At 53.8% G+C, this 13,334-nt stretch overlaps 1 protein-coding gene across 1 annotated transcript in view; it reads left to right on the top strand.

Annotated features, from left to right (window-relative positions):
- The window catches only part of CTNNA1 (catenin alpha 1), a 121,151-nt gene extending 111,625 nt beyond the window's left edge, over positions 1 to 9,526 (top strand). The window contains exons 17-18 of the mRNA XM_069029282.1: positions 5,578 to 5,712; positions 8,389 to 9,526. Coding sequence (XP_068885383.1) covers positions 5,578 to 5,712; positions 8,389 to 8,676 — 423 coding nt within the window. The 3' untranslated portion in view covers positions 8,677 to 9,526. The remainder of the gene's footprint in view (positions 1 to 5,577; positions 5,713 to 8,388) is intronic.
- The last annotated feature ends 3,808 nt before the right edge of the window (positions 9,527 to 13,334 follow it).

Here is a 13,334-nt window from a genome sequence, read left to right as displayed (position 1 = left end):
AGCCCTGCTTCAGGTCACGTAGAGCCAGGGCAGTGGCTGTGCTGAGCAGGAGCCAGGCTGGGCTCACGTCACGCCCAGAGCACTCCTGGTGCTCCCCAAAGCACAGACTGCAGGGACAGCACCTGCACAATTGCTCCAGGCCTGTTGCACAACCTTTACTACTGGTTTTGAGGCAGCTTTTTAGTATTAACAGTTTTCAGATGTCCCACAGACTGAGTGGGGAGGTGTTCAAAGCTCTCTGGTGGTTTTCTCCCTGTCCAGTCAGAGCTGATGAAGATTTGGAGCAAGGCCTGCAGTGACCTGAGCGTGGCTGTGCTGTCCCAGTATTTGGAAGGAATTCTTCAGGACTGAATGAGCATGGCCAGCTCAGGGATTTATTTATGCAATGCCTGTCCTGAGCCACTTAGAAACTGGGCCAGGCAAGAGCACCTCTGGCCTCAGCCCACACCCAAATGGCAGGGAAACATTGACATTAGTAATAATATTCCACCTTCAAGAGAGACTCTGAAATGCAGGGAGGTTAAGTCTAAGATCATGGACTAAGCTTTGTTTTCTCCAGCTGTCACTTGCTTTCCAGGCCTTTCCAGGATGGAAATTTGTACTGCAAGGTTCTAACTGAACCCCTGTCACTTTGGAAGTAAATCATTGCAGTGCAGGACTCTCTCTTAATGCTGCATCCAGGGGTGCTTGTCTACACCCTCCTTTATTAATGATTCAGTGAGAAATGTTCAATGGGGAGATAAATTTGAGAAGTGTTTTTTCGAATGGGTCTCCTTGCTGTAGCACTTTGATAGCCTTGTTTCTGCAAGAACCAGGTGTGCTGCTGATGTAGGTAAATGAAGCAAGGAGCAGTTTGTGTTAGAGGTCTCAGGGGAGCTTGGGCTGAAGGTTTACAATGCTTTTTATTTTTTTTTAAATTCACATGTTTTATGCAAAGTTAGTATATGGTTTTCTGTACCAAGCCATTTCAAAATATAAAAGAAAACTAAATGGCTCCTTTTAGTAGCCGTAAGGTCCTTAAAAATGTAACAGATTAAGCACATGTTTGAAGATAAATACGAGCAGCACTGTACAGTTAGTCATTTTGACAAGAATATAGCTTTTTCCTGACTCCATACTCTGCTAATACTTCGAGCCTGCATATTTCATTAGCTGTGCTTCCATACTCTTTGGAAACATGTTAATGTGGCACAGTGTGACAGCTACAGAGCAGGAGCAGCTCCGAGCCCCGATCCCTGCTGTGCCTGCTCGGGGCCGGGAGCCCACGGAGGGGTTTGTGCCCTGTGTGCTGGGTGGCACCACAGCCCTGAGCCCTCGTGTCCGTGTGCCAGGGGCTCCCAGCTCTGCCATCAGGTGCTCTGCAGCACATTCCTCTGGAGCCCCAAGAGCTGCTATCCCAGGAATTCTGTGTCTGTTGGGAAGAGTCCTGCCATCAGCCGCAGGTTCTCCCCAAGGTTTCCATCCCTCACTCCAAGCAGCTGCTGCTTGCTGGGAATAGGGGAATATGAAGCAGTTATGAGCACAACACAAATGACAATGATTTGCAGCAAGACAAGGGTTCTCTCTATTATTTATTTCTTCAGTGTTGAAACACCTACAAAGCTGAAGAACATTTCTGTTGCTTTTTTTCCTTTCCTAGTGGTGGGAGGCTGAGGCTACATCAGTTCTGATCATTCAGTGAGAAGTAGCTGGGGGTGAGGGTAGGAGTTGCCCCACTTCCCAGTAAAAGGTGCCAGCAGCCTCTTGCTGGGGAGACTGGTCCCTGGCTGGGGGGGCTGGCATGGGGACCTTGGGCACAGGCGGTGGCAGCTGCTGGCACACATGGTCAGTGCCTGTCCTGCCAGGGAGCTGCCTTCCCAAAACAGCTGCTGGCAGCTCCTGCTGGGCCCAGCTGGCACCCAGGGCTGGGGGGCGTTTATTGGGAATTCCTGGTGCAGCAGGGTCCGTTCCCAAATCAGAGAGGCAGAGGGAGGAAGAAGCTCTGCAGTTCCTGGCTCTCCCCTACAGCCTGTGGGGATGGGCTGTCTCCATCAGCACACATCACCAGGGCTCTGCTGTCTTCCCTGCCCCTTTTCTTGGCAAAAAGAGAGAAAAGGGTGATTCTGCTTCTCTGCAGGCTCAGCTGTGGCAGCAGGAACCGAATGTGGGGGATGTTTGCAGTGTCCAGGATGGAGCCTGGATTTGACTTGGAGCAGCCAGCTTAGCTTCTGCCAGTAACCTTCACTGGGTCAGTGGCAGCAGCTCAGTCTGGGCGGTTGGGGAAGCTGGAGTGTCCCCCAACATGTTCATTTCCATCTACACTGCACTCCCTGCTGGGCTCTACAGATGGGGGTTGTGGCTGTGGGTTAATACAATAATGTCATCATTCTTGATCAGTGATAAAATTGTTGCCTTTTGGGTTTTTTGATTTTTATCTGAATGCTCCTGCCTAGGAAAGGACAGGGCTCCTGCAGGCACCCGCAGTGCCTTTTGTTGATGCTCTTTTTTATCTTGTGTTACATCTCCATTTAAACCTCATCTGTCTTTGAGCTGAGTCCTCGATTCTGCCTGCAGAAATAGCACACACAGGAGAGGATGTGGGTTTCAACTCACATCATATTGATGTACACAACCCAGTGATGATTCCTATTCCACGAAGGTTTTGCTGCCTTCCTCAGCTGTTGGTGATCATGCAGCAGCCTCCTGCCTCAAGAGTCTTTCCTTGAACAGTTTCCACAGCCCCACAGAGTAGCTGGAATTGTTGAGCCATCCCTCTGACATGCTGTACTGGGCATTTGTCAGCCCTCAAGCCCCTCCGCTGCTGTGCTGCTCACTCGCTGTGTTAGATGAGCTCTTTGGGAGATGGAGAGCAGTTTCCAAAATGGTAATTTGAGCTTTTCATTAGCTCTTTGGCCAGGGCTGTTTGTGGACTTGCTCTAAAACATCTTGTACCGCTGACTAATATTGATTAGCTTAAAAAATTAACCTGCAAGCTTTGCTGCTTCGTTAGGCAGTGCTTCACTGCACTGATGGAAGCCATGTGCCCACATTGAGAGCTGCAGTTACTTTGGGTGTTCCATCATTTTCCTTGGGACTCAGAAGGTGGTTTTCTGTCTGTTGGTGGGGTCAGATGCCCGTAAAGCCACGCAGATCTCCACACTGATGTGCTTGTGCCAGCGTGGCCTCAGTCCCTGTGCAGTGCCCCGTGTGTGTGTGAGCTGTGTGCACATCACTGCAGCACCTGAGCTACCTCTGCTCAGCACAGAGACACCTTTGGCTCACAAAAACCACGCGGTCTGGCCCTGGAAAAAACCAAATGTATGTGTTAGCTGCACTCACCCTCACCCTCACTGCAGAGGGAATGCCTGTTCTGGCAGATCAGGTGCTGTTGGGAAGGAAATGCTCCATGTGAGTGGGACTCTGTTTGCACATCCCTGTGTGTGCACCACGATCTGCTCTGGTGCCTCTTTCAAACAGGGAAAAGAGTTCCTGCTTCCATCTCACAGCTAAGGAGGGGTCTGCAGGGAGAATTAGGGCTCAGACCCTGCTGCTGACAGCCAGGAGGAGACTTTTACCTTGCCCTGAAAGGGGAGGAGAGGCTGTGTGGCCAAAGCAACAAACCTCAGCTGGAGTGAAGCATTAAGTAATGAAGTGGTGCCACATTGAAAATTAATCTTCCAGTCATGCCATGTCCATTATGAATCTTCATCAGATGGTCCATTGCACAGGATCAGGGTCTTAGGTGAAATGGGATTTTGCTGTGAACAGGGGTGTGTGAAAAGGAGCTCTTAAATCACTCTGGATGGGGTGCAGCTGTCTGGAAGGCTGGAGGTCACTGCAGGGTGTGCCTGTAGTCCTGTCCCTGGGTGGTGCCAGGTGAATTCCACTGCTCCCACTGAAATAATGCTGGGTACAGGGCAGCCTGCCTTAGAGCACAGAATAACGATCAGTGTGAGTCTGATGGTGGGTTTGTCCAGGAGGCCTGTGGATGCTGGGTGGGAAGATGAGATGATGAGTGGCCATTTCAGTGGAACAAAGAGCAGGAGCTCTCTGTGGGGTAACAGCAAGTGATGCTTCTCTCGGGTTCAGAGCAGGGCTTAAGCAACAGGGGGTGTGACACAGTGTGAGGTACCTCACATGGATGTGAAGCTGTGGGTGCTCTGTGTGTGTGTGAACACCCAGCTCTCATCCCCTGCTCTGGCCAGAAATGCTCCTGCAGCAGCGAGGGGTCCTCCCCTGCAGGCCCCAGGGCATGGCCTGTAGGACTGGGATACCCCCCAGCCCTGCTGCCATCGGGAATACACCCACACTGGGGTCTCAGACACTGCTTGCAGCAGCACCAGCCATGTCTGGAGGTCCGAGCTTGCCCGGGTGTTGCCTGGCCAGGAGCTGTTTGGTGCCCACACTGGTCATGGCAGCTGCAGGTGCCCCGATGGCACTGGGCACAGGGACAGGAGTGTGGCACAGGTGCCACTGGGATTGTTCTGCAGCAGCACCAGAGCCTGGTGGGCAGAGGGGCTGTGGAGGTGAGTGTGTGCCAGCTGCTTTATTCACTCGTCCTCAGGCAGCCACGGGGTGCCCCTGGGGCTGAGGTGGCCCATGGGGGACCTGCTGCTGGCACCCCATCGCTGCTGCTCCCAAAGGGGCGGCAGGGCTGGCATGGGCAGCAAAACCCTTCCCCCAGCCCTTTTGCCTCACAGAGCCTGCTCTGGACTGTAGCTGCCCCTCAGCTGGGCTCCTCTCTGGTCTGGAAATCCAGCCTGAGCCTGGCTCATCCGTGGCTCATCCATCATTTCACTGCTCAGCAAAGCCAGGGGTGGCCCTTCAGTTCTGTCCTGGAAAATGGCACCTTCCCAAACTGCACAGCAGCCCCGCAGAGGGGCTCCTGCAGAGCCCTTTGTGCAAAGCTGGAAAAGTTACCTTTATCTTATGGATGAGTGCTGCAGCAAGCACCTTAAAAATGTCATTTTGTGCCTGGAGAGGAACCTGGTTTCCCCACTGCTACAAAATGGGAGCAGAAGTCAGGAAAATCTGTTTGCTGCATGTCATTGAGTAGCTGTTGGGTTTATCATTTCCAAGCTTGGAATACTTAAGATTGAGCACTGAGGGAGGAATTGGTAACATCTGCTAGTTGCATCTTGAGATCTTGGGTGTCAAACCATTGCTGCTGTGTCCTGCACAGTAGGGGAAGGACCTTTTACAGCTGACAAACCAGCTCTGGGGAGGGTAAATAGTCCTCCTTCTCTTCCTCCTCTTTCTCCTCTTCCTCTTCTTCCTCCTCTTCCTCCTCTTCCTCCTCTTCCTCCTCTTCCTCCTCTTCCTCCTCTTCCTCCTCTTCCTCCTCTTCCTCCTCCCTGGGAGGGCTGCTGAAGGGCAGCTGGAAGGAGCCCAGCAGCCTGTCCAGTGCCCCCCCTGTTTATGGCTCCTGGGTTTTTGATGCCTTTCATGCTGCTCGGCTGTCTCCAACCCCAGCGTTCCAGGCAGGGCCGTGCTCTCCCAGCCCATTCCCTGCTCCAGGGGGAGCTGCCTGCTTTGTCCCTCTGGCTCCTGCCCCAGCTGTGGTGCTGCAGAGCCAGACGTGCCCTCTGTTGCCCGCAGTGCCCGGACTCGGCGTGCAAGCAGGACCTGCTGGCCTACCTGCAGCGCATCGCGCTCTACTGCCACCAGCTCAACATCTGCAGCAAGGTGAAGGCCGAGGTGCAGAACCTGGGCGGGGAGCTCGTCGTCTCCGGGGTACGTATGGCACACGCCTGCCTCGGGCAGCTTTGCTTCCACAGGCAACTGCTATTCCAAGCTGAGCTTTTATGTTAAACACCACGGAATATAGAGAGGAGATGCTGGAGCGTTCAGAGTTTTAATGTATGCAGAGTTTGTGTTGCTGCCTCATTCTGGGGAGGAACGCTTGCTGTGAAAATACAGACTTCACATTTCCTTACTCAACAGTGTTTGTAGACAGATTCACTTCACCTCTGTGTAATCTGTTTTCCAGACGGCTTTTCACTGTTACTGAGGTTAAATCACTTTATCAGCCCAGCTATACCTACCCCACATCTCTGCACAGCCTTGGAACATGCTGGGGTCCTGCAATGCTCCAGAGATGTTAATATTTCAGGATAGCTGTGCCCTGAAGAGTGCAGGGATTTTTAGTGGCTGCTCTGGTTTCTGACAGCTGGAAGCTGCCCTAGGCCAGCCTGCTTCCTTATTCCAGCCATTACTTTGCAAATAATTTTTTCACTGTAGTTCATGAAATGCTTCCTCCTAAGAGGATTCTGTGTAACGGGTATTTGGGGGGAGGGAAGAGGAGCTAAATTCTTAATTTCTTCTGGCATACTCTTCCTTGCCCTGCACAGGCACGTTTGGTCACTGGTGCCTTTGCCCAGCCATGTCAGGACTGAGGAAGGAGGTTTGAAGAAGGGACAGAATTGGCTGATAGTCCAGTATTGCTCCTTGAATCCTTAACAGCAAATGGAAAAAAACACATTCTGCCATTTTGATACCACAGAATCACAGAATGGTTTGGGTTGGAAGGGATGTTAAAGCCCATCCAATCCCACCCCTGCCATGGGCAGGGACACCTCTCACTGTCCCAGGCTGCTCCAAGCCCTGTCCAACCTGTGCTTGGGCACTGCCAGGGATCCAGGGGCAGCCACAGCTGCTCTGAGCACCCTGTGCCAGTGATATTTTCCTGTGAAACTGTTTGATAAACTTATTTTGCTTAAACTTATTAGCACAGTTCCTTAAACTTATTAGCACAGGTTTCTCCCCAAAAACCAGGGAGAGCTGTGGAAGGAGAGCTTTGGGGCAGCAGCAGCTGGGGGAGGTCTGCAATAGATATCCCTGCCCAAGCTGAGCCCATCTGGGGGTGATGGGACTGTGCTGCCCCTCCTGCTGCTGCCAGCCCCCGCTGCTTCCTTTCCAGCCCCCAGAGCCGCTCCAGGGGCTGTGGTGGGACGTGCTGCTGGGTGCTGCTGTTCCTGTCCTGGGAGCTGGGAGGCTGAAGGCATCGTGCTGTCAAAGCAGGAGATGTGTTACTGTGCAGCAGTACGTACTCCAGGGCTTCACTGCAGTTACTCAGTGTCTCCAGGATTTACATCCCCTCTGCCATAAATTAGTTATAGAACAGCCTGCCATCTGTAGTCTGATCTCCTGGTTTTATCCTTCTCCTCGAGCCTGTCCAGCGGGGCTGAGTGTTGCCAGCAGCAGTGTTAAGCTCCGTGGGATAATCAGATGAAGACCTCAGCCAGTGCAGAGACATCACCTGTCAGAAGGACCATTCTGTGCAGTGTTAACACCCTGCCCATGGAGCAGAGTGCTGTGAGAGCAGAGCACGGCCCGGGCGGGCAGCGCTGGCACCTGCACAGTCTCAGGTCATTCACAAAAGCACCTCCCTGCTCTCCTGGTGTTTAATGATTCCTCCTGCTGTGGGGATTCATGGAAACAGTCCAGGGCAGTGGCAGTGGTTTCCAGGCTACTGAGGAGGAGGGCAGAGCACAGGGGTTTGCTGGAGGATCCGAGGTGCCGTGGTGGCACAGCAGGGTAGAAGGGAGGGGACAGTCCCCCAGAAAAGCCACCAGCCCCTGCCTGGCTGGGTTTGCTGCTGTACAAGCCATGGCTTCAAGCTTTTCCCCAAAACCTTCCTTAGAGGTCTGTAACAGCAGGGTTTGAGTTTGTAGAGGCAGCTGAGTTCTTGTGGAAGCTCAGCAGAGGTGCTGAACCCCTGCCCCAGTTCAAACCCTGCCCCGGACCAAACCCTGCCCCAGATCAAACCCTGTCCCAGACCATTTGGCCTTGAAAAGCTGGGGATCCCACCCAGGGCAGGACACTGGCCGCTGGAGAAGGGGGTCCCAGCTGAGGCCACCACAGTGCTCCTCCCCTCTCTCTTCCCCCCAGCCCTGGTCTCAGCTCTTTGTCCCTGCTGTGCCCTACAGCTTTGACAAATTCATGTTTATCCTTGTTTTGATGCTCTTGTAAATCAGGAACCAGCTGGGAAAGGGCTCCAGGCCTGGCTGGTGATGCAGTTGTGTTCTTTTCTTCCCAATACAACTTAGTATTCTAGGGCAATTTAAATGTTTGTTATCAGTGATTAAGATACTACTACAGCTTTATTAATTTCATTAGAGAATAAGCAACTGTTAAAGCTTAGTCACAAAAGCAAAGGGCAGAATACAAATCGTTCCCATTGCCATGAATATGGAAAATGCAGACAGGGCAAAACCCCTGCTTTTGTGTTGGTGGCACAAGTCAGGCTTGAAACCACTGAGTGTCCAAAGAAAAATCGTGCCTCAAACTGGCAACCTCAGGTTTCAAAGGACAAATACAAATCAGTTACATGAATCCGTTTTCAAGTGGTTTTGCCCCCCAGGCCTGTTGTGCTTTCAGTGGTGTGTAACTGTGTGTGCCCCTTGGCAGGTGGACAGTGCCATGTCCCTGATCCAGGCAGCCAAGAACCTGATGAACGCCGTGGTGCAGACGGTCAAGGCCTCCTACGTGGCGTCCACCAAGTACCAGAAGTCCCAGGGCATGGCCTCCCTCAACCTCCCGGCCGTCTCCTGGAAGATGAAGGCTCCGGAGAAGAAACCCCTGGTCAAGAGGGAGAAACAGGACGAGACCCAGACTAAAATCAAGAGGGCATCCCAGAAGAAGCACGTGAACCCCGTGCAGGCCCTCAGCGAGTTCAAAGCCATGGAGAGTATTTAGAGGAGGGCTCTGGCTCAGGGGTGTTTTTCTGTAGCCCACTACTGCTACTTCCAGAACTCTACTTTTAATACCCTAAGGATTTTTCAAAAATTTACTATTCCTCCAAATGTATTTACTTAATATAATTTTGATAACTTTGTTTAGATTACCTGGGGAGATACTCAAATTGCTAAGTCCTATCAGTATATCTTCAGCCTGCAGAAGTGTGGTAATTTAGATGGCCTTTAGATTACAGGGGTGGATTTCTAGCTGGAAACTGTTTTTTATAATCTTGCTTTAAATGGAAGATTCTATAACCAAAGAGGATTTTACAGTAACAATAACGGTTAACACTAATACTGGATCCTGCTGAGGATCCCTCAGAGACTCAGTTTATCATGTTGATCAAGAGAGAAAAATTAGATATTTTACTAAAAAAAAAAGATTAATGGAAGTATTGTGTGTGATAGTGTATCTCTGCTGTGGGGTGGAGAGGGAGCAAGCTCAGAGGAGTTTGAAAATGCAGCAGGCACCGGCTGTGTGACCACAGCTGGAAAACAGCTGGAAAGAAACGATACACCCGTGCCTGGGCTGGGCTTTGCTGAGGATCACGTTTGGACCTGGGCTCGGTGGTGCCTTGGGGCTGTGATGCTGCTTTTCCTGAGCCCTCGGGGTGCTTCCCTTGTGCTCCTGGCACTTCTCCCTCGGGAGGGCTCCGCTGCCGGGGGAGCTCCCGGGGCCAATCGCTGCGGAAACATCCCCCGGTGTGGGCGGCCGATCGCTCCTGTGTGACACGGACGGGAATTTCAATGCCTGGTTACAAATTACTAATGTATTTTGCTGCGGGACACTAATAAAGTTGCTTTTCCCAGCTGCTGTATTGTGGTGCTGTGAATGGCTCGGGCCCAGCCCGCCCCTCGCCCCCCCCCTCGCCATTCAGATGCAAATCAGCTTTGTGCTCATTCCTCATAATTGCTCTGCATCCCGCCTTGGGCTTCCAGAGGCACCCAGGAAATCGTGTTTGCTCAGGCTGCAATTTAGACTGTACATTATTTGTGATAACTATAGCTACAAGGTATAATTTCGCTGTCTTATTTAAATTTTATGAATTTCAGCGTGTTTCACACGTCCCAGTCGAGTCGGGTGCAGGGAAGCGGTGCCTGCACGGGGCAGCACCGCGGTGCCTGTTCCTGTGGAGCCTCCACCGAACTGGAAAAGCCTGGGCTGGAGTCAGTGTCTGAACTGCAGCTCCATTTTAGAGCTGAACCTTGGCACTGAAATGTTAGAATTTTATTTATCTCAATCAGCTCATAATTTACTGTATTAAGGTTATTGCTGTCATGTTACTGTAATGCTGATCAGAATTAAGCTAAATAGTTGTGGGGATATTTTTGCCAAATGTATTGTGTTTTCAAGCATTTTAGCCTCTTGAGTACAGCTATTAAACAGTGGAATTATATTTTCATACACCCTGAACATGTAAACAGGCTCAGAGGGGGAGCTGTGCTCCTCCACTGCCATTTGGGGGTTAACAGAACAGAGAGGCTGTAGGTCTTTTATAGATCATTATTAACAGAATTTATACAATATGGGGTTTTATTCTCCTGTATTGTCTTAGAGGTGACATTCCTTGGGCTGTTCAGGGAGTACATCCAATGCCTTCCCCCATACAATCTATTAATGAGCTTTAAAAAACAACCCCTATATTAAGATGTACAGACCAATTTACCCATATTTAGCTTTTAAATACAGGTTAGTTTAATTTATGCTACAAACATTGAGCATCAAGTCAGCAAGAAATTAAAATGTGGTTCCCCTGGTGAGAGCTACAACCCCAAGAGGTGCAGGAGCAGCAGGAACACAATGGGGACACGAGGCCAAAAAACCTCAACTCACATTTCTTTTGTACCCAAGCATTGCTCCTGTGGGAATTGCGTTTGGGTTTGGAGAAGGAGGAGGGCATCGAGGTGAATCATTATTGGTGTAATTTATTTAATTGCTCTGTTCAGGAGTGCAGCGGCTGGGGGGGAGCAAACGCCTCTCCCCACAGCAGAGGGGGGATTTAGCGTCATGAAACCCCAGTTTCAGTAGCTCTAGGGGGACGTGGTGCTGACACGGGCGCTGCTCCTGCTGCTCTGCAGCCCAGGGGGACCCTGGACCCGGGGCTGGGGAGCAGCGGATCCTGGGGCTGCAGCGGGGCAGGGGAGCCCCGAGCCGGGGCGGGGCAGGACAGGGCAAGGTGGAGCAGGGCAGGGCAGGGCGGGGCAGGGCAGGGCAAGGTGGAGCAGGGCAGGGCAGGGCGGGGCAGGGCAGGGCAAGGTGGGGCAGGGTGGGGCAGGGCAAGGTGGGGCAGGGTGGGACAGGGTGGGGCAGGGCGGGGCAGGGCAGGGCAAGGTGGGGCAGGGCAGGGCAAGGTGGAGCAGGGCAGAGCAGGGCGGGGCAGGGCGGGGCGGGGCGGGGCAGGGCAAGGTGGGGCAGGGCAGAGCAGAGCAGGGCGGGGCGGGGCAGGGCAAGGTAGGGCAGGGCAGGGCGGAGCAGGGCTGGGCATGGCAGGGCAGGGCGGGGCGGAGCGGAGCAGGGCAGGGCAGGGCAGGGTGGAGCAGGGCGGAGCAGGGCAGGGTGGGGCAAGGTGGAGCAGGGCAGGGTGGGGCAGGGCGGGGCGGAGCAGGGCAGGGCAGAGCTGGGCAGGGCAGGGCAGGGCAGCTCCTCACTCCGGCAGCGCCTCCGGGCTCTTCAGCACCAACCCCACACCCTGGTGGGTCCGGCGTTCAAAAACCCAAAGACACCGATCCCGCTGTGTCTGGGAATTCCAGCCCTGCGTGTGAAAGCGGCGCTGGGGCAGCGGCTCAGCGAGGGGGTTCGGCGGCCAGCGAAGCTGTGACTTTATTAGGGAGCCAATTGGAGAGAATTACAGTAATTACTGCTCCATGTAATTAAGCGCTGGGAAGGGCTCGTGCCGTCGCTGTGGCTGCTGAGGATGATGCTCGGCTCGGGAGGAGCGAGCGGGCGGGGAGAGCTCCGGGGCTGCTTCAGCCGCCTCCCCCCGGCGGTGAGCGGGGAGCCAAACCCCACCTTCCCAATTCCCAGCCCTCCACGGGGACTGGGGATGGGGGACCCACCGTGGCTTTGGGCAGGGAAGTGCTGGGGGATTTCCCTGCCTGCCAGCTCCCCACGGCTGCTCCCCAGGCACCACCTGAAACACACCAGAGTAGTTGCTGGAGAGGTTTGGGGGGTTTTTTGCATTTATTTGAAGAGATTTGGGGGTTTTTTGCAGTGCAGTGGGACAGAAGCTCCGCTGAGGCCGCGCCAGAGCCCGGCAGACCTGGCAGTGCAGGGATCTCAGGAAGATGAACCCACATTATCTTCTAAAGTGTATTAGTGAAACCACATTAAATCCTCAGGAGATAGTCTTATTCCAGATTTCAAGTGCTCTTAATTCAATTCCGCGGTGAATGGAGCCACGTTGAATTTATGCCGCTTTAATTGTGTGTGAAGGTTCCGTGCCACGATTTAATGCCCGTTAATGAGCGCCCTTCCCACCCTGAGCTCTCCCTGCTCCCAGCGCCTTTGGGATGTGCCAGGGAGCGGGGGGACAGGAGAGGGGAGCGAGGCACCCGGGGCTGTTTCCTAACGCAGGTGCTGGGTCCAAACCAGGCCATGGCAGCCAAACCTCAAACACGGGATTTGAGGAGAGAGCAGAGAGGGTGGGGAGGGGCAAGTGCATTCAAAACCCCAACAAATGGTGAGAAAAGGAAAAATCCATTAAGGCACATCAGCTGCTGCAGTGCTGGGGGCTCAGGCCCTGCCTGTGCTGAGGGTGTTGGTTGGAGGCTGGGGAGTGTCCCAGGGAGACGCAGCCCGGGGGTTCTGCCGAGCCCCGCGCTGCCCAAAGGGTGCCAGGGTTTGGGGAGCTCAGGCTGAGCCAGCACGACCCTCCTGATGCTCTTGTGGGTGCAAGGGGAAGGAGCTGGAGCTGTTCCTGGCCTGGCCACCTGTGTCACTCCAGCATTTAACACCTGACCCCCTCTGGAAGCTGGAGGAATGGGGGGCCCTGTTAGCTCCAAAATTAAGGATGGAAGTGCTTATCCCACCTCCCAGACCTGCAGAGGGAGGGGGTCCGGTGGCTGGGGCATGCGGTGGGGAGGGGTCTCTCTAATACAGAAGGAGCTGGGCCGGGGTGCCCTGAGCCCCCCTGGCCACGAGAAGCTGCTCTGGGCAAGAGCTGGAATGGCCTTTGGCAGCCGCACCCCGATGCCAAGGCCCTGCCTCACCCAAGCACAGCAAAGGAACCTGGAGCACACCCCCAGGGGGGCAAGGGCCGAACCCCCCCAGAGCAAACCCCCAAATCACCTCGCCCCAGGGTTTGGGGGCTGCTGAGCTCCAGGGGTTGGGGTGACTCCAGCAAACCCCAGCAGGCGATGGGGTGCCCTGGACAGGGGGGCTCCTGATCTCCCTGCAGAGCCTGGTGCCCTTTGGGCTGGGGGACACAGAGTGTGGGTGTGGAGCCCCTGGGTGCCAGCGCTGCCCCAGGACTTCACACAGCCTTTGCCCCACGAGTGCCCTGCCAGTGCCGGGTGCCTCGGGAGCAGCACTGCCAGGAAATTATTTGTTACCATTTTTTGGCCCCCTTTCAGTGCTCCACATCGGTGGCTGTGTCACTGTGGTGGTGTGAGGGAAAC

This window comes from Aphelocoma coerulescens, chromosome 13 (assembly GCF_041296385.1).
Source record: "Aphelocoma coerulescens isolate FSJ_1873_10779 chromosome 13, UR_Acoe_1.0, whole genome shotgun sequence".
NCBI lineage: Eukaryota > Metazoa > Chordata > Aves > Passeriformes > Corvidae > Aphelocoma > Aphelocoma coerulescens.
The sequence above is the reverse complement of the archived record's forward strand: the minus strand, read 5'-3'. Positions and strand labels throughout refer to the sequence as shown.